Source organism: Trichechus manatus, unplaced genomic scaffold (assembly GCF_000243295.1).
Source record: "Trichechus manatus latirostris isolate Lorelei unplaced genomic scaffold, TriManLat1.0 scaffold00038, whole genome shotgun sequence".
Classification (NCBI taxonomy): Eukaryota; Metazoa; Chordata; class Mammalia; order Sirenia; family Trichechidae; genus Trichechus; species Trichechus manatus.
The window spans coordinates 16,142,239-16,163,701 of record NW_004443974.1 but is presented as its reverse complement, the minus strand read 5'-3'; the positions used below and the strand labels follow the sequence as shown (position 1 = coordinate 16,163,701).

The 21,463-nt window shown below is 42.9% G+C and overlaps 1 protein-coding gene across 1 annotated transcript in view; it reads left to right on the top strand.

Moving 5' to 3' along the window:
- Window positions 1-21,463, top strand: part of MED27 (mediator complex subunit 27) — a 237,913-nt gene that overhangs the window by 201,616 nt on the left and 14,834 nt on the right. Inside the window, exon 6 of the mRNA XM_004375777.3 lies at window positions 7,292-7,333. Coding sequence (XP_004375834.1) covers window positions 7,292-7,333 — 42 coding nt within the window. The remainder of the gene's footprint in view (window positions 1-7,291; window positions 7,334-21,463) is intronic.

Below are 21,463 nucleotides of genomic sequence, written 5' to 3'. Positions count from 1 at the left end.
GTAGAAATTCTTAGAGCCTTTAGTTTACTTATGTGTCTTCAGAATCTCTAAGAGGGATATATAGTATACAACATTTTCCTAACTTTCTTGACCACCAAATTCTTTTTTTTCTTCCATTATTTTAGGAGCATATATGACATTGGCATTTTGCAGACCATACTTCTGGAAACTCTGGCTTACAGAATAAAATTCAGATTCTTTAGCAAGGTGTATAAATGCTTCATGATCTGGCCCCTACCTTCCTTTCTGACCTCATCTGCCATTACTCTCTACATACATCTCATCTTACTTTCCAGCTTTACATGCTACTTATGCCTCCCCAGACATGCCAAACTCTCTCACAGTTTTGCACATCAGTGGCCCTTTGCCTGGGATGGTTTCCCTTCCTAGTCTACCTGACAAACCCGTGCTCTTCCTTTAACACATGGCTTAAATGTCATCTTCCTTCTCTTCCTGTCCCTGTTTTCCCAGGGCTATTATAGGAGCACCATGCTTATGAACATGGGCTCTACAGATGGCAAGTCTGAGTCTGCCTTTACTTACAGCACAAATTATAATAATTATTAATGCATCCATAGAATTTTGAACAGTCTTTTCTGAGTACTAGAATTATTACATCATAAGTCTTTGTTTTCATGTCTGTCTTGCAGTTGATATACTGACATTTATTGGCCTGGTAGGGATTGTACTGAGCAGACTTTGTCTACAATGGTTATTGAATCTTCCTAACAATGTCATGACATAAGTAGTGCTATCATATACATTTTACAGATAAGGAAACTGAGACCTAGAATAGTAAAATAACTTGCCCACGGACACACAGAGCCAGATCTCTTAACCTACATCTACCAGGAGCTCCTTGAGGGCGCAGACTCTGTCCTATGACTGTATCCCTAGATACACCTCTGTACCTGGCAAACAGTGGAAGCCCAACAATGTGTGGGAAGAGATAATGAAGAAACCTACAACATGTTTTAGCTGGAGTGGAAAAGTAGAGAACCAAAAATTGAGATGGGAGCTGAAAGAAGCAGCAGGGAATGAATGAAGTTATAAATAATATCAAAGAAGAGAGGACGAGGACACACACGGACACGCACACACATATTTTTGTGATCAGAGATTACCATGGATTCTCTATTCTTTGGAAAGAAATTAGGTGTGTGTTTAGGACCTGCATTCTATAATTCTTATCACAAATGTGGTGATACAGGAAGCCTTTTGTTTCCTTTTATAACTATATACATTGGCCCAAGTGGTAAGCAGAGACCCTAAACCGAAAATAACAAGACTGAGAGGAGTTTGTTATTTTAAAAGTACATTAGCCACATTTGGTAGAGATGCTCTCAGATAACTGCTGTGGCCAGAATCTAATCCTAGCCAATTTGATTAGCCCTTGTGTTTTTCAGAGCACTTTACAAAAGATAAAAATAAAACTGTTCAGACAGTACTAGTGTTCTGTTTCAAGTACTGGTATATGTGTGTTTGTATGTATTTATACACATACCAGCATTAGTGCATTAATATGTTGAAATGGCTGGCACATCCCAAAAAAATGTACCGTTTGGAGGGGCCATTGGGGTCTGAGGTATAGTCTAAAAGGACAAATTGTTGCTTACAGTTTTGCTGTTTAAAACATGCAGCCCTGCATTTGCTGAGTTGGTGCCTAAGTGGTTGCTTGGGGGTGTTTTGCTGCAGGCTGGGAGACAGCCATTGATACAGTGGGTGTGGCTTGGACAGCCTTGTTTGGGCTTATGGGGGTCTGTATTTCTGCTTATGCCATCATCTGTATCCTCCAAATCTAAAGCAACGAGCACTCTAAAAGGATTAATTATCCTTATTGCTACAGTGGTGGCTCAGCACCACTCCCAGTGTCCAGACCTGGCAGGTCTTTTCCCCCATCAGAAACCCAGCACGCTTAGCAATAACAACAACCACCATAATACTAATTGTCCTGTCTCTTCACCTGTGATGCATGTTTTTGATACTGAGCACCACTAGACTAATTCAGCTAATAAAAAATAAAAATGCTTTTAAGACTTGCCAACTTTAGCAAAGAACGGTGACTCAGCATGTGAAGAGGCAGGATTTAAGATGACTACCTGACTACTGTTCTGATTTTATCCCAGTCAGACTTAACTGAAAACATATAAGTGTATCTCAGTTGGATTTATCTTATTAGGGGATTTAGGTTATGTTAATGCTCTAGCTTCATTAATTACCCCATATCAATAAAAAAAAAAAAAAGGCAGCTTTTAGCCTCCTAGCATAAGAGAGGAAAAGAAATGGTAGTATCAAAGGAAACCTTCAAAGACAGTGAGAGCTGTCTCCAGGGTAATTTCTGATCCCCGCATTCTTCCCACTTCAAAGTTGGATGTGTGTGTGTGTGTGTTTGGGTCAAAGGGGCTGGTGGAAACTTGAATCTGATTTCTCTAATAAGTGTTGTCATCAGCCCTGTTTGATATTAGATGCAGGGAACATTTTGATTTGTTATAGCCTTTGAAATTGTTCAGACGACCTTCAGAAACATGGCCTCTTGTTACTCATAGTGGGGAAGGGTGAAGGCTGGGGAAGGGGAATCCACTTTAATTCATATGCAGAGGATGCCCTGAAATTGTGCTTTCAGCAGTTTTTTAGTAACAAATGTATGTCCTGATTGAAAGTGAAAAGCTGAAGAATAATAGACCTGTAACACTGCATTCTTTGGTAAGACTTGTTCACTTTTTTACTCTCCAGGGGAGGTTGGGCAGGCTTAAGAAGATGACTAAAGAGAAGCTTATGACTTTGAAAACTTGTAACCATGGAGAAATCCGTTACCATTGCTGGTTGGTAACCTTATACTCATACTGACGTATTTATCACCTGTTGACTTTGCAAGGTGAAGCCTCTAAATAAAGTCTTTAAAAGTTGAAATCCCTTGTGAGGCTTATGAGTTTTATTTGGAAGTGTCAATTTTGGATAATTTATAATTCATTACACTTTTCTGAAATCAGAGAATTGGTAACTTTCTGATAAGCTGTCAAAATTTTCACTTACTGCTAGATGAATATTAGCAGAAATGATTGTCACACCAGCAGGCCTCAAAGCAGATTTATATTGTTGAACTTTGGAGTGTCCCCAGAGAGCTCTGTGAGTGGCAGTTTAGGGGTTCTCAAAATCAGCATTCCATTGAATTCTAGCTGAAAGGCAGTCTTCCTCCAAGGTTAGGAGCTGGGCCTCTGGAGACAGTCCTGGTTTTGAATTCTCCACCACATATTAGTTATGTGACCTAGGGCAAGTTGTTTAACTTCTCTGAGCCTCAGTTTCCTCGTCTGTGAATTGGAAATAATTTTGTCATGCTCAGATTATTGTAGGAAGAATTTAAAAATAAAACAGTGCAGGTAAAGTGCAGAGCAAATACATAGTAATCAGGAAATGATATCTGCCCTTGCAGGTTGTGGTGGAGATGGTGATGCGAGCGGTCATCGTTGTAGCTAGAATTACCTTGCCTACTGATGTCGATTTGTTCTGATTTTTCTTTTTGTTGAATAACTTTGAGTTGGCACTATTTTCACTTGCTCTTCCTGTTCATCAAGAGGTCTTCTGAAGTCTTAATGTTGTGTCTGTGTTAAAGCAGTTGGTCATCTGTGGGGTTTGTTTTCAGTTTACTTGAGAACAGACCACTTTTCCATCCGTAAAACACGAATTCCAGTCCCGAGTTCAAGAGGCTGCTCCTAAGACTGCAGATTCAGCTACCAATTACCATAGGTTGACTTTTCCATTTTCAAATCTTTCTCATGTTTGCCCGGAATCCGAGGGGTTCTTCACTTTCTTTTTCCTGATGCTGTAGTTCAGAATAATTTCTCATTCATTAGGCTGAAGATTTGCAGCTTCCAGAATGTTCTTTTTTGAATATTGCAGCCAGCAAAGAAATTAGTAGCCATACCCACCTTTGCAGAAGATAAGCTGAAGCTAATAAATATTCACTTGTATCCATCCTGGCTCACTGAAATTAATTTCTGAAACCTTCCTGGCCCTAAGGAGGGGCAGGGCATTGACTCCAGAACGCTTGTTCAGATGGCTTTCTTTGGCACAAATCTAGCAGAAAATCAAGTACACAACACCTGCTGTGCATTCACTGCAAAAGGGGCAAACCCATTGTTATTGGATCCCTTTCTTACCAATGTGCACCAGGTAAATAGACCATACTGTCTAAAATTTTTCTGTTCCAGATGGTAGGAACTGTTCCCTAGGGTAGTGAATAATATATTTAATCCGCCTTTTAAAAAGAGCAACATTCTCACTTTGAATAGACATGGTTTGTTTTGAGAATCCACAGTTAAGCTAGAGAGTCCATCGCTTAAATAAACCTATGCATATTTCTCTCTACGTGATTTTTTATTAATATTTTTTTCAGATACTAAAGTTTTTTTTTCTTTCTCTCGAATAATGATTATAACTGCTAGTGTATATGCCGATTCTTCCTTTTCAGTTTCTTTGGGCTCTGTGTTTATGTCATGGTCTTGCCTGTGTATGATGTTAACAGGCAGGAAGAATAAACAGTGGAGAACTTCAGAAGACACAGCTGTGGGCTTGAAATGGAAGGAGAACTATATTAGTTCCAAGTAACATTGATGTTACTCTTCTTAAAATTTAGACCTAAAGGCTTTGGCATCTCACTGTAGTCTTGGCAGTGATTTGGTAGAACTAAAAGATGCAAAAAAGTCATTCTTATTCATCTTGCAATCCCTGAATAATCTTTAAATGCTGCATTTTTTTAAGCCCTGGGCTGAACTGCTGCCCTAGGAAAGTAATGTGAACCTGACTTGTCCTTCCAAATGTGATCACCTGTCCAACAGTGGTTTTCTTCAACGTGATTGCTAATGTAGGGAATTAATTTCGTATGTTTCTGTTGAGGTTTTCTTCAGAGTTAACTGGAAGTAATGTGTCACTTTCTTCCCCTACAGATTGTTAACTTGTCAAACTAAAATTCTAGCGCCTAAAGGTTTTTAAAATTCTTATTTCCATCAGTTGGTTTCTGTGGGGGAACAGTGTCTGAAATGCCACCTTTCTGAAGAGCAGTTTGGCCAGAGTAGCCAGGGAGGGGGCTTTTGTGGAAATCCAAGAAAGAAATGGCAGGATAAGGAGAAGCAGATGGGTTTGAGGTTATTTTCCAGGCTGAATGAATGTGTGGTCAAAGTTCTCATATTATTTATACCGGACTTGGATAAAGAAACCTCCAGCCTCTCCAGCAGGAGCCCTGCAGAGATCTGGGGTGGCCTCCTCCTGATCATCTTAACCTTCTCTGCTGTTCTGAAAGTTTTCCAACTCAGTGATACTTACATGAAATTAATTTTGAACGGGAAGAAGCCAGTGAGAATTGAATGTGTGGCTTGTTCACCATCAAACTTTAATTTCCAAGGAATTTTTCAGAAAGCCAAGTTTCAGTGTTTTCCTCAGAATAGAAACAGAATTCTAAAGTGTCCCATGTCACATGAAACACTTCACTTCCTGTTTTCTTAGAGGAGTCTTTCCTGCCTGATTGGTTCTCATGCTCTCTGGTGCTCCAAAATCAATAACACAACATACAGGCATAAACAACCACGTCTCAAGTTTCAACCTTGACCACTGATGAACCTCCAGGACAGTTCCAAGAGGCCCATCGACCAGGTGTTTCAATTTGCTCAAGTCTTGAACTCATACATTAAAGTTGGCTTTTTAACACCCTTGGGACACCCTGATGGCTTCCTCTTTTAATCTGCACCATCCCTGAGCTGTCTTCCAGCACTGTATTGGGGTAATTCTTTTCTTGCCATTCTCATTCCAAACTCCTGAAACAGTGACAAGGCACTGATCCTGTAAAACCAAAATGGCTTTGGTTAAAATGAGCCATTAAAGTACCCTGTGCACGACAAGTGTGGCTGAAGGAGACTGGACTAGGTTTACTAGGAGTTCTACTGGCATTTTATCTCACAAGCCTAAGTTTCCACATTTGTACAGTAGGGGGCATCCTAGATTAAAGGTTCCTGACCTTACCTGGCATCACAGTTAACCTGCTAAAAAAATCAAAAACAAATAAACCAAAAAAGCTAAATAAAAGAAAGGAATAGATGCTTGGGCCCCCTCCAAAGCTGCTAATTCACACACTGCAGGGGAGGGACCAAGGAATGTGTATATTTAAAAAAAAAAATCTGTCTGATACTTAGACAGGCTTGAGCACCACCAGACTAGATCATCTATCAGGGCCTCTGGATGGGCTGTTTAACAGCTCCGAGCCACTGTCTTGTCATCTGGAAAGTAAGATTGTTAATGGGACCAGCCACATCAGCTTGTTCTGGGGATTAAATGAGAGAGTGTGTGTGGAGGGCCTAATGCATACTGGGCACAGAACAGGTGTCAGCACCTGGGGTGGCTAGTTTTCCTCCACTCAGCAAGGACGTACTGATGCCTGCCATGTGTTAGGCCCTGTTCCTGGACCTGGGGAGGCAATGGTGAGTAAGACAAGCCTCTTCCCACACTGAGCTTATATTCCTGTGAGCAAGACAAATAGTAAACAAAGACGTAATATGGTATCAAGTAGCTTTAAGTACTATGAAAAATTAAAATTCTTCAAAAAGGTGAAGAGGATTAAGGGCAAATACTGGGAATAATATTTTAGAGAGCTGAGAAATGCCTCTCCAATCAGGTGACATTTGAACTATAGGAAGTATAGGAGGAGTCACGTGAAGGCCTGTGGGAAAAGCATTCCAGGCAACAACAAAAAACCCATTGCCGTTGAGTCGATTATGACTTCTAGTGACCCTATAGGACAGAGTAGAACTGCCCCATAGGGTTTCCAAGGAGCAGCTGGTGGATTCAAACTGCCAACCTTTTGGTTAGCAACCAAATGCTTAACCACTGTGCCACCAGGGCTCAGGGCATGGCAAATGCAAAAGTCCTGACTCCTGAGGTAGGATTGACCTTGCAAGAGAGCCAGGGTAAGCAACAGGGAGAGTGGTAGGAGTTGAGGTTAGAAAAGTGAGCACAGGGCTTAGCTCATAGGGACCTTGGAGGCAGTGAGCACCTAAGTTTGACTTGCCTCTTTATCCTATTTTCCTTCATTTAGTTTCTTTAAATCACCTTCAGATTGACATAGAGGAAATTAAAGTAGGAGATTTAAGATCCTTTTCAACCCTGAGATCCTCTTATTCTATAACGATAATGTTTGTTTGTTTTTCCAAGCCTAGTAAGTATAACAGTAGTTACAAAATCATTTCTTAAAGTCCAAAATTCTAAAATTGATGTTGAGCATATTTTTAATCTCTTTTCCCTCCAGCTTGATATATGGTCCAAATCCAACTATCAAGTGTTCCAGAAGGTAAGTTTCACTTTTTACTTCTTAGTTAAGAGGAATTAAGGAAAATTTGAATGCTTTGTGGTATAAACATTGGTCTCAAATCGGAGAGGCTTTTTAAAAAGTAAAAAAAAAAAAAAAAAAGCGTGACAAATGGCTGCTCACTGTATGATTATATTTTATGACATTCTGGAAAAGGCAAAACCTGGGGGCAGAAAGGAGATCATTGGTTGCCAGGGGCTTCGAGTTGGGACAGAGGATTGACTACAGCGGGGCACAAGGAGACAGGTTGGGGTGATGGAAGTATTCTATATCTTAACTGTGCTGGGGATTACATGACTATATGTTTGTCAAAATTCATAAAACTATACCCCTACAAAAGGTGACTTTTACTGCATGGAAATTATACCTCAGTAAACCTGACATTTTAAAACATCAGAGACAGTTGAGTTGCCCCAAGCACAACCCACACAAGTTTTAAACTGTTTCTAAGAGCCCTGGTGATCTATGCAGGAGCCTTAGGAATGGGCTTAGGAGGCAGGTAGCTCTGCCCTCACCCTACCCCAACCTGCACCCAGCACCCGCACTTCAACTAGAATTGCTCTTGTGATATTTTGTTCATATATTGGTCTTCCTCATAAATTTCTGTTTGAGAAATGTTAGGAAAAAAGGAAATATGATGAGAGAAAATCCATTTCCCAGAACTCCCAGTGGTGGAAGGGTCCCCTTCCCTGGACTAGCTCAATACCTGTGGCTTATGAGGATTTCCACTACCCCCAGCAGCACTCAGGCAGCAGCTGGTTTTCTTTCCTTTCCTTCTGTCTCTGCTTTTGTCCAGTAGTACAAATAATAAAGAGTTGGATGCAGTTTCATTCATTTCCCTCATCAAGGTCAGCAACAATTATTGAGCACTGTTGCCATGTACCAGCCACTATGCTAGGTGCTAGAGGTGCAGAGGAAAGTAAGACTGACAAGAAAGTGTAATAAATAAGTAAACACATATGATAGCTTCAGGTGGCTGTAAGAAGTACAGGAGGGGCTTCCTTCCAATTAAGATAGTCAGAGGAGACATTTATTAGGTGAAATTTATTACAGGGACTAGAAGAGTAAGAAAGAGCCAGTCATGTAAAAAGCCACAGAAAGAAATTTGTAGGCAATTGAAACAGCAGCCCAGAAACCTTGTGTAGAGAAAGGGCTGGGCATGTTCTAAGAACTGATGGAAGCAGATGTGCCTAGAACACATGGTGGGCAAGGAGGGAGAGAAGAAGAGATGCGAGGCAGAGCCCAGGACTGGGAAGTCCCTCTAGGCCCTGATAGGGAATTTGGATTTTATTCTTAGTTCAGTGAGAAGCCATGGAAGGGGGTGAAGCAGAGGATAGACATGATTTTGAAAGCTTAGCCCCAGTTATTCCCATATTGAGTAACAGTTGTGTCCAAGTTGTGCCAGGCAGCTTAGGATAGGGCTTTTGGGGTTGTTTGTTTTTAGGTGAAATTCATATAACATATAATTAACCATTTTAAAATGAACAATTTGTTGGCATTTAGTACATTCATAAAGTTGCGTAATCACCACCTTTATCTAGTTCCAAAATATTTTCATTATCCTGAAGGGAAAACACCATACCCCATTAAGCAGTGTGAGCTTTTGTAGCAAAGGGACATACTGGACTTCCACGCCCCTCTAATGGTGCTTAATTTACATCAACTGACATTCTTCCCTGAACCCCTTTACAGTGCTTAGGGTAAACAAAAGACATGCCTGGAGTTAGGGGAGTGGTCTGAGGCTAAAAAAATTTATGTAGGTCGCACTGAGTTGGAATCGACTCGACAGCAGTGGGTTTTTATACGGCTGCTAAAGAAAAGGTCAACTGTTCAAATCCACCAGCTGCTCCTTGGAAGCCCTATGCGGCAGTTGTACTCTGTCCTGTAAGGTCACTATGAGTCAGAATATTCGATGACAACGTTTTGTTTTTTGGGTTTTTTTTAATATATATAAGCACTATGAGTCCTGGTGGTGCAATGCTAAAGTGCTCGACTGCCAACCAAAAGGTCAGCAGTTTCAATCCACCAGCTGCTCTGTGGGAGAAAGATGTGGCAGTCTGCTTCCATAAAGATTGCAGCCTTAGGAACCCCATGGGGCAGTTCTGCTGTGTCCCATAGGGTTGCTGTGAGTTGGAATCCACTCAACAGCAATGGATTTGGGTTTTTTGGCATATAAACATTAAAAGGAACCTTGGTGGTGCAAAGGATTAAATGCTCTACTGCAAATCGAAAGGCTGGCAGTTCAAACCCACCAGCAGCTCCACAGGAGAAAAGACCTGGCAATCTCCTCCCACAAAGATTACAGCCTAGGAATCCCTATGGGGCAGTTCTGCTCTGCCCTGTAGGGTCGCTATGAGTTGGAATCAGCTCAACGGCACACAACAACAACAATGTAAGTATTAAAAATTCATTGTCTTATGACAGTTAGATGCAGTGTAGTACCCTGGATTGGATCCTGAAACAGAAAAACTGGTGAAATCCACATAAAGTCTGGAGTTTAGTTAATAGTGAGTAACCAGTATCAATTTCTTAGTTGTGACAAATGTACCATGATAATGTAAGATGTTAACAATGCAGGGCTTTGAACTGGTTTGCTCAGGTTCAAAGCCCTGCTGAGAATTTGCATTTCCACCCCAGATATACTGAATCAGAATCTATAGTTTAACAAGATCCACAGGTGGTTCTTATGTATGATAAATTTTGAGAACTACTGTTCTACTAGTGGTTCTCAGAATTGGTCCCTAACCAGCAGCATTAGCATTGCCTGGGAAGATGTTAGAAATGCAAATTCTCAGCAGGGGTTTGAACTGGAAGGAGCTGGTTGGAAGGCCTGTAATAATGCGGAAAAAGTGAGTAGAGTCTATGGGAACTCTCTGTACTATCTTTGCAACTTTTCTGTAAATCTAAAACTGTTCCAAAATAAAAAAGAAAATTCTGGTCTTGACTCTACTAACATCCCCTTACCCAGCTGAGCAACCTGAAAACATAATAGGGAAAACAGCCTCTCTCCCTGCATCTGGAGCCTAAAAGAAAGAAGTGTGTAGTCATGCGTCCGTTTTAGTGTAGTGAACTACGTTTGTAATCTTAGCACTCTTACCTAGGTGACCATACCTAAGGTATTTACTTGTTTCACATGCATAAAGTCTTGGCCTTAATTGCTAACTTTTTCCATACTGACTGCTCTTAATATTTTTTTTTTTCCCCAAGCAGCTGGTTGAAAAACATTCTAATGAGAAAGAGTGCTGCTCATTATCTGTATCTTGTTTTGCTTTAATAGTGAGGAATATTAAGACAGTTGTTTTGCTTTTAACTGGTTCTTGATCTTAGTGTCCTCTGTGGTATTGCAAGGAGTTCCGTCTCCTGGCTCCACAAAAGGCAGTGAGGACTTCATGAGGGCAGTGAGCATCGAAGACTCATGACCTGGTATCTTAACAGTGGTCCAATTTCCATTCATATTTCCTTCATGAGGGAGGGGCTCACACAAGCTTGCCTTTGCATATTTTTTTTTTTGAAGTATTCTGTGTAGTATTAAGTATTTCTGAATGCAAGCGGGAAGTTTATTAGGAAGTTGTAAAATGTGTGAAATAGATTTGGTGAAGCATAGATTTGGAAAGACAGTGCTATATTTTTATTTTACCTCCCCTAAAAATAACCTGCCAAACATGCTTTGTATTTGTTTAAAACTACAAACATATACTGAAGCAGTGTTTAAAATTTGATATTAGTCTAGTCAGAGAGATTTAGGAACACCTGCCAGCTCCTTCCTTGTAGTTTATGTAACATTTGAAGCAGTAACTCAAAGAACATAAATTGATGAATTCAAAGGAATGGGAATTTTATCTCAGCTGGTGAGTGGCATAAGTCTGTCTGTGCAGAACCTTTTTTGAGATTTCTTTATCATCCCCACCTTCACCTATTTTTAACTAAATGGACTTGACCTCTAATATTGACCTGTACTAGATTAAAGAACAACAATTTGTGGACAGGTAATGGTGTCTTTCTGATTAGAACTAAAGGCATATACATTGAATTCCTTTTCTTTTTTCGGAGGTTGGTAAGAATTAGTGGATTAAAGTGTCCTCTGTCTTCCCTACCAAACCTTCTCTTTTTGCTATCAAATTAGAGAATATACTGGAAAATAATGTAATACAGAATGAAGCTTAATCCTTTATCTAAACAAAGCTTTCAACTAGTCATTGTCACGTGGAAAGAGTTCGGGATTTTTTAAACAAGTCTATTTTCATATCATTGTGCTTGTGGAAGATGTTGGTAGAGAAGATGAAGAATATGTCATACGGGATAATAATGGGGAATGATTGTTCGTGCTTAGTTCATTGTATGAAGCTCAGTCAGCCCTGGCTCAGAGGGCAGACGTTCCTGTTCCTCAGCAGATTGTACGCTAAAAGCTGAGCTCAGACCCACTTTGTCAGTTGCATATTCTGGAGGCCTGGTGCAGTTTATTGTGTGATGTTTAGCATTTCAAACTAAAAATGCCCTAAGAGAAGGATTAGGTGGCAGCATTTCTAAAGTCTGCTTTTCTGCTTTTTAGTATCAGCTATTTCTCAGAATTCTGTTTTCTTCCTGTCCACCCACTTAAATTTTGGGTGTTCTGATTGATGTTGTTTGTAGCGTTTCCCAGAAAGATGCAGTTTTAAAGTACTGTGGTAAATACTGCCTTTAGCTCATCATCTACCTGCTTACACCCATCCAAGTAGCCCAGTCGGTGGTTGCTAGGGCTGGTTATCTACATTGTCCAGAAAAGCTCAGCCTGAAACGCTGGTATAAAATTCATTGGGATATAGCGTAGAGAGTCCTGCAACAATAGAATCAACAAACAATAATCTACGAATTGATACATAGATAGATAGATGTGCCAAGAGGTGAAGGAGAGGGTAAGAGAGCATACCGACTGGCAAATACAGGTTCAGAGGTGGAAATTTCTAAATACATGACTGTAGGTGCTCCTCATATATTACTATAGACAATACAGCACACAAGTGGCACAGTCGAGGAAACCTCTTAGATATAACTAAGCACTTCACAGGATGAAGTTCCCAGGCTCGAAGGCAAAAGACCATAGACTCAGGGGACTTCTATGTCAATTGGCACAGCATACTTCTAAAGACAATGTTCTACATCCTACTTGGGTGAGTAACATCTGGGGTGTAAAAAGCTTGCAAGCTGCCATCTAAGATACAACTATCAGTCTCTTCTACTCCACAGCAGAGGAGAGGGAAAAACACTAAAGACCCAAGGGAGCAATTAGTCCAAAGGACTAATGGACCACATGAACCACAGCCTACACGACCCTGAGACCAGAAGAACTAAGATGGTGCCCGGCTCCCACTACTGACCACTCTGACTGGAATTACAACAGAGGGTCCCGGACAGAGTGAGAGAAAAATGTAGAGCAAATGATTAGATTCACAAAAAAGACCAGACTTACTGGTCTGACAGAAACTGGAGGAACCCCTGAGACTATGGCTCCCGGACATCCTTCTAACTCGGACCTGAAGCCACTCCCGAAGTTCACCTTTCAGCTAAAGATTAGGCAGGCCTATAAGACACACAGTAACACAAGTGAGGAACTTGCTTCTTAGATCAGTCAAGTATAGGAGATCAAATGGGCAACACCTGCCCAGGAGCAAAGATGAGAAGGCAGGAGGGGACAGGAAAACTGGACTAATGGACATGGTGAACCCAGGGTAGAAAGGGAAAGGGGGAGAGTGCTGACACAATGCAGGATTGCAGCCAGTGCCATGAAACAATTTATGTATAAATTTCAAATGAGAAATTAATTTGCTCTATAAACTTTCACCTAAATCACAGTTTAAAAAAAAAATGCATTGGGAGATTACAGTGACATGGAAAAGGCAGTTTCTTTGTCATCAATATAGGGAATTTCTCAGGCAGAAAAGTAGTGCCCCAATGTCCAAATGATGGCGGTAGTGACCATAATTGTGCCTTACCTCTGAGCTGGGAGTACCTGGCTACGTAATGTCGTTGGAGGAATTCTGTCCGCACATTGTGCTGGTGTAGAACCCCTAGCATTCCTTTCTTTGGCATTCATTATGTGGTTGCAGTTACTGTGTATTATGTGTGTTTTCCTGCCCACAAGTAGCAGCAGTGACCACCACAGAAAGAGAGCCTGTTAGAAAGGCAGAGAGCCCTCTGTGGTCTTTCCCCTCAGTGTAACAAAGGAGGAGAGTGGAGAGGGAGAGCTGCCTTGCAGAACCAAACCAAGCTTACAGTCACCTTTTTGTTTCTGAAAATAATGTCAGGAGCTAAGAAAATGGAAGCCCACACCTGTCAAATTGTCCTCAGGCCCATGCCTGACTCCTTAGGTTAAAGATGGAGCACCCGAGGTCCTGTTGCAAATCTTGCCACATGAAGCTAAATTTGGCCTTTCTTTTGTCTGCAAACGTTGACTCTGTCAGCAAGCCCTTTTCTCTCTTCCTCATTAGACCCCTTACCCAAGTGTGGGGAAGCGGCTAAGAGCTCGGGACAGCTTGCTGTGGGTCCATCACTGCTAACAGGTTCCCATCATTTACTCTGGTCCCCTGGAGGCTGCTTGCATTTCATCCTAGGGTGAGGGAGCTTTTTATAGCCAGCAAGTCTCCAGCAGAGTAGATTCAGAGAATGGAACTTAGAAATAAGGGGGAACCATCTGAAAGGGCAGAATCACAAAGAGCCAGGAAAGGTTTCAAGTGTGTTCATATTTTTCTGACATTTAAACTCTGTAGGGGCGGTCCCTGTTTTTATCTTTAACCCCATCATTTCAACACAGTGTGCATTTTCATCTGGTAACTTAGGAAGTGTGAGTGCAAATCTGCAGCTACTTACTGCATTAAATCTTGGCAGGGAGGCTGAAGAAAGAGGTGGAGTGTGTGTACAGCCCCAGGTAGGCAGACAGAGAATTGAGAGACATCATCAGAGGGGATAGCACATGCTTCACAGCTTTTTCACCCAGAGGTAAAGCACAAAAGTCGTAGCCCAGGGATATCTAGCTCTTCGTCCACAAACAGGAGTTATTCTACAAGCAACTGAGGGAAGATTCACCCTTTCAGTCCTATGCCATTAGAACTTAGCTGTGGACAGGGCGATACTGTTCTGGGCAGACTGCCGCCACTTCGTTTCTAGAGTCATTCATTCATACCTTGATATAAAAACTGGGCCCCATCTGGGGACATTTTATCAAGGTATGTTTGCTGTGTGGCCAGGTGCTTTTCGATAGAATAGATTGACTCAACCCTAGAAGACTCAGGTCTCTGAAGTTTTGGTACATGATATATATTAGATTGGTGGATACGCTGAGTACCTAGCAGAAATTGAGCACTTCCCCAAATAGTATCTGCCAAGCCTGGAAGCCTGAGTGGCACAAGCAATTTGTGATTGGCTGCTAACCTAAAGGTTGGCGGTTTGGACTCACCTAATGGCTCTGCAGATGAAAGCTCTGGCAAAGTGCTTCTGTAAAGAGTATACAGCCAAGAAAACCCTATGGAGCAGTTCTACTCTGTAGTACACTGGGTCACCATGATTCGGGGACTGACTCGATGACAGCTAACAACAACAACCTGTCCTTAATTCCAGCTCTCAGGAAGGGGAACTTCCCCGATAATTGGGATAGTTCCCAGAAGACAGGAACTATCGTTCTCTTGTTGGAATAAGGCTGTGTCACATATGTTACTTGAGCATATGTACCTGCTGTGGCATTCACATCACAAAGTATAGGCTCAATAAATAAATGTTAAATTATTTTAAGTTTCATATTCTATAATATCTAAAATTTCCTCCTACTTGCCTTGTTTACATTTCCTTTCAAAAACTTGTCTTCAAAAGCCATATATGAAGACCTGTAAGAGGCTCAAGTTGTGGTGAAAATTCTAAGACTTCATGCCAAATCTTAGTCCACCATCAGCAGAGGCTCCCACACTGAGAAAGAATTCAGCCACCAAGGAACAGCTTCCAAAAGACAATCCCTTTCATGTCATAGAAGGGCCTTTGCATTTTCCAGATCATGTCACTCTGACCATCCCATTCCTCTTAAATGCCAATTTAACTTTTCCCAAAAGAACATATTTTATTGACTGAATATGGTACATTTGCATTCTGTTTGTGTGCATCCTGTTCCTGCCTCAGAAGTGTATCTTGGCAATCCCAAACAGATAAAGCCTAGGGAACAGTTTTCGCCAGTACAAGGGCAAGTGGGCAGCTTAATGTATGAAAATATATTCCTGTCAATATACTCTGAACAAGTGATGGTACGTGATGAATGCATGCAGGAGCCGAATAGTGGGCTATTGACGAGCGTCAGGCAAGGAGAGGTGATGGACAATTCCAGGGTCATCCCAGAGGGCAACCTTTTCCTAAGCTGACAGTTGGACTGTATTGACCAGGTTGGATAAGCAGAAGGAGAATAGGAGTGGACATTGTTAAGTGTCGGCCAGAGGGCCCTGGGAGCTGAAGGAATCGTTACACTCACCTGACAGCCAAAAAGCATTTTATCATCACCTTTTCTCATAATGGGCATGTTTGAATATTCACAAGTCTCTAAACACAAAATAGATTTGATCATTTCTTTTCCTCTTATGATACCCCAGTACCTTCCCTCTTCAAGGCTCCCTTAACCAATGCTGACTATGGCAGTAACCGAGAGCATTATTAAAGTATACTCACATGTGCCCAGTTTTATGGTTAAAATGGAACCAGGAGAGCCTAGCCCATCCTGCTGACTTTCTTAGGGCCTAATGAATTGCTCTGGAAGTGGTTTGTGGTTTTCTACCATTAGAGGAGTCACAGAATAGTCATTTTTCATTTATATAGCTTATTTCTTCCTGAAGTGTTGCATGAAACCAAGTAATCTCCAGGTCAGAATCCAACAACTGTTTCTGGGAAGACCATCCACCTTACCATTCCCCAAGCTCAAACCTCAGTTACCCAGCAGTCTACAAAGTCCACATGCAGGCTGCCCAGTGCTGCAGGAGAACTTCCTAGAACCATGCCAATCTACTCCACTGGGAATTCAGGCTGATTCCTTTCTCTCTCAAGTCCTGGTTGGCCTCCCATCACAGTCCCCACAGTGACTGTTCCAGAGAGAGGCAATGTAGCATAGTGGTAAAGAGCCATTCATTCTGCTGTGTATTCAAATCCCAGCTCCACCACTTACTGTCTGTGTGACCTTCAAAACATTACCTAACTTGCCAGTTTCCTCATCTGTAAAATGGAGATTAAAGTACCTACCTCATAGAATTGTGAGGGTTAAATGAGTTCATAGATACAAAGTTTATTTGCTCTTGCACATAAACTTTCAATTTGCAAAGCTTTCAGTTCCCAAAGCTTCCTTCTGTCGCTTCACTCTGGATAATCTCAAATTACCACGTTATGTCTGTCAAGAAATTTCTCTGTGTATGCACCCATTCCCTCTTCTTTAGTAAAAACATACTTACATTCCTCTGACAGAGGAGTTTCCTCTAGGATTTTGCTCAGTCATCCCCTCTCTCACTTGCAAGATTGTTTCCTTCTTTTCCATTGTTTACACTTACCCAGCTTTACACAAAAAAGTTCTTTGATAGGGTTATTTATGAGGTGTTAGTGTGATAAATACTCACAAAGTGTTTAGCACTGCAGTTGCCCGTAGTGAGTGCTCAATAAATGTTAGCTGTGTTATTATCGTTGCCATGGGGTGTGGGGCGGAGGTGGGGAGCAGAACTCAGGATCTGTGGTCATCTGTATGTATGGCCCATTTTAAGTTAGGTATGTTTTGCAAAGTAAACCAGAGGCCAGCACAGCCATAAAAAATCCATGTACTCCCATTGAAACATCATCTCTCTTCCCTTTTTCTCCAGGCATATTATTTCCTCTCCTGGTCAAAAAATCAGCTAAAAAGAGACTAAGGCACCCAAAATTACCACCACACAGTAGTGTCCTTTGGGAAGCCCTGACATGCTGATGTAGAATCACAGTTCCAGGACCTGGAACAGTTCCTCGTGTCCTGAGAAGGCTAAAGGCACCTCTGTGGTCCCTGGGAGCCATCTCAGGTTCATGTGTCCCACCCTAACTTTCCATTTCCCCAGGCAGAGCAGTGAAAAGGCAGAAGGCCCCAAGCACCATGACGCCCAGCTACTGAGGAGCCTGGCTGGCTGACCCGCAGCCAGGCAGTCTTCACTCATCTCCTGCAGTTTCCTCAGTTTTGGAGAAGTAGGAGGTATTGTCTGTATTTTCTTGGGAACCCAGATGTCTTTGGATGTGTTTCTCCAACTACAAGGCTGTTCCTGCAGAAAATAATATCACACAAGTGGGTACAGAACAATTCAGGTGTCTTCGGGCTTGAACTTTCTTGGCAGCCAGCAACAGAATCTGGCATTTTACCATCTGGAAAGCATTGGACTCCCCCCACCCCCCCGCCCCATCTAAATGAAGAGCCTTAATTCCTTAATTCTGAGAAATGTCAAGGACTTTTTGTGCGCATCTCTTCCCAGCGCTGCACAAAGCCTTTGGCAGGATCCGAAGGCTGGTCAAGCCTGCCTTCCACAGCACTTGCCCTTAGAACCCTGGAGAAGTCCCTCACATCTGCCCTGAATTTCTCTGCTTACCCAGGTCCTCTCCTTCTGACAATGCCCAGTGACCTCAGCTTTTCCCACCACATGCCCCCTTTCACTCGGCTCCCCTTTCCCTATTGGTCAAAAAGAAATAAAGACAATCTGACCCACTTTATCTCTCTTTCACTCGGTTCTGGTGCCCAGTGCAGAGCCACATTTTCAGAGCACTTGTCCTCCTCTATTTCCTATCACCTATTTCTGCACTATTGTACTTTTATTCCCATTTTAGAAGCATGTCTCTGTGCCGCAACATACCCCATCTCCCCCAGTCCCCAGCATCACTTTCAGGACTGTGTTAGGTATGGGGAGTACAGAAATAAGGAGGATGTGGCCTCATCCTCAAGGAGCGCACAGCCAAGGGGGCCAGGGTCCTCTGGTCACAGATAGTGGCAAGTGCAGGACTTGAGTTATCCAGAGGATGCTACTGGGAGTACAGGCACCAGGGGATAGGGTGGGACAGGGAAGACCCCTGAGCTGAGTCTTAAAGGTTAAAAAGGGCTTAGACAGGGGAAGAGCATTCTAGGCAGAGGGACACTTAAGCAAAGGCACAGAGTCAGGAAAGCATATTTGGGAGGAGGAATTTCTAACCAAACCAGTACTGCTGGAGTGTAAAGTGGGGGCTGAGGGAAACAAGGCTGGGATCTAGGTTTCAGGGACCTCATCTGTCACACTAAGGCGTTCTGAAGGACCTGTAGGAGCTGGGGAGTAACCTAGGGACACCCCATCTGCCTCTGGAGACTGTCTGCAATCAATTTAGGCTAAGGGTGAGGTTGGAACACCCCAAACTAAACAAAAATGCATTTATGGAGGTCCTGATAAGTGCCAGAGGTTATGTTAACTTCTTTATATATGTGGTCGAATCCTTTCTTAGACACAGAGCTTAGTCTCAGAGGTGTGTCCAGGGATTTCAGGCAAGATGAAGCAGCTGGGCCTCTCTCCACCTCTCAGTTCCAACACTCAGGCAGCCCTGCCTGTGGTTCATCCCTGAACAACATTTCCTGACTCTAGTGGACAGTTATAAGTCCTTTGGAGCCCATGCAAATGGCTTCTTCACCAAGTAGAGAAGGAAATACTGATCTAGTCCAAGTAATCCCTAGTCCCAGTGGCCTTTGATGCTTCCTGCTCAGGCCTGTAGGCCTGGTTAGCCTGTGGCATACAAATCCAAGATACAGATTAGAGACTAGAGCTGCATGACAAAAAAATAAATCAACTATTTCCACACTACTGTACTTTCATTCCCGTTTTAGAAGCATGTCTGTGTGCCGCAACGCACCCCATCTCCCCCAGTCCGCAGCATCACTTTCAGGACTGACTTCATAGCATTCCAGTTTTGGAATAATAATAACTCCTTTCTTAATGGAGTGAGTACTTCTGGGACTGTTGAATTTTTTCATAAAACCAGTGCAGATCCTTGGAGCAACATTGCTGGCAGGAATTGCTCTCTCTTTAAACATTAATATGATAGATTCACGTCTTTGACTCCAGGATCCACAAAGAATTCTCCTTCTAAGATTCCTAGAGACCCTCTCCTTAAGGCTCTGTCCTTGGCAAAGCTCTTAGTAGAGCCCCAAACTCTTGGTCTAATCTCCTTGTGCAATATTAAAGTATATCTGCCCAATGAAAATTAATTTTTATTTCTTTGAGTGAGGGAACAGCATGAGATACAACCCAGTAGCAAATGTTTGGCTTTGCTGCCCGCTAAGCTTGTGCTTCAAAGTCTTGCTGAAACCCATTTAGATGGGGAGAGGGGGCACACATTTCCAACACAAAGAACAGTGCTGTGCTGATGGTCTCCCTTGTTCTGAGCCCGATTCTCTACCCTCTTTTTAACCTCTTCCTGGAGAAGCAATCCAGACGGCCCAGAAACTAAAGAATGCGTAAGGGTGACATCAGTACCAGTGGGTTCCTGGAGCGGGGCAAGGACCTGGCGTCCCCTTCTACCCGCTGAGATTGGTTTGTCCTTTTTAGAAAAACAAATCAACCTAAAAACCAAACCAGTGCCGTTGAGTTGATTCTGACTCATGGCGACCCCATGTATGGCAGAGTAGAACTGCACTCCATGAGGTTTTCAAGGCTGTGACCTTTCAGAAGCAGATTTTCAGGCCTGTCTTTCAAGGCGCCTCTGAGTGGGTTGGAACTACCAACCTTTTGGTTAGCAGTCACATGCTTAACCATTTGTGCCACCCAGGGAGCCTTTAGAAGAACAAAGGGCTTTAATCTTACCCCCAGATACAAACAGGTAAAGGTGAAAGTGGAGCTTATGACAGGTTTTCTTTGAAGCAGGGCACATGGTATGTGTGTGGGCTGCCATGCCAGGAGGTAACCATGGCTGCGTAGGTCCTGCAGCGTCCACTTAAAACCTAGGACCTAGACAGGACCTGAGGGATCATCTGTCACTAATCCAAGCCTTGTGCTCTTTTACTGAGGGCCAGTTGGAGAGTGATGTGGCCAACATCACCCAGATAATTAGTGACTAATCCAGAATTGAACCTGGTCTTCTGACAGTTCAGTGTTCCCCTGCATCCCAGGTCTTAGAGAGTCTTCTCTTCATATTATGCGGAAGCAGGCATTGGCTGGAAGGAAGCCAGAACCTGAGTCTCTGTAGCAGGCTTCTCTTAAATAAGCAACTTCTAAACACTTGGGTATTTAACTTTTCCTATTTACTAATCTTACGGGGCATACTTTTAATAGTCAGAGGCCTCAGTTCTCCTAGCCTAGCGGAGGGAGGCGTTGGGCTTCGTGGCTGTGTGCTCACAGATAAAGTACCTCAGTGCCATCAGTCCATTACATTAGGAAGAGTATCAAGTAATTGCTGGAGCCGTTTTTCAAGCTCCGTTCATGCCCAGCACTGCATGTCTCCAGTCTTGCCCTCTCATGGAGGGAAGCAGGCAGTGGCCTGGCAGTGAGGCTGGCTGTTCACCAGGAGTTCCTCACCTGGCTGCACATCAGAATCACCTTGGGGAGCCTTTTAACAACTCAGGTCCCGGTCCCCAGCCTAGACCCACCTTCCAGAAGCTGAGGGATGGTTTGCGGCAGCCTGCCTCTAAGTCTGTGCTTCTCACCTCTGTGCTGCACTTGGAGTGGTGGGTTTCATTCCCTTCTGGGCATAGGAAATGGCCCAGATATGCCACCTTTCCGCATCCCCTGCAGCCTCTGTCTTCCCCTTTTTTCCCACCCCCCAAATGCCTATTGTGGAGAGCCCTCTGCTTGGAGCATTCAAGCTTGCCCAACTAGGTTCAAATTACCGCTCTCCCACTTAATAGCTCCTCGGCTTGGGCAAGTTACTTAAACTCCCTGTGACTTTGTCTACTCACTTGTAAATGAAGATTATATGAGGACCTCTGTCATAACATTTTTTGTGAGGAGACTATTCAAGTGCTTTATGTGCATTGACACCTGCAATCCTTGCCCAAGGTCACACAGCTCGTAAGTGGCAGACAGGATCCAGACCATGAGTCTGGTTCCAAAGCTTAGGCTGCTCTCCAGGTGTGTTGTGTGCGCCCGCCCTGAGCTC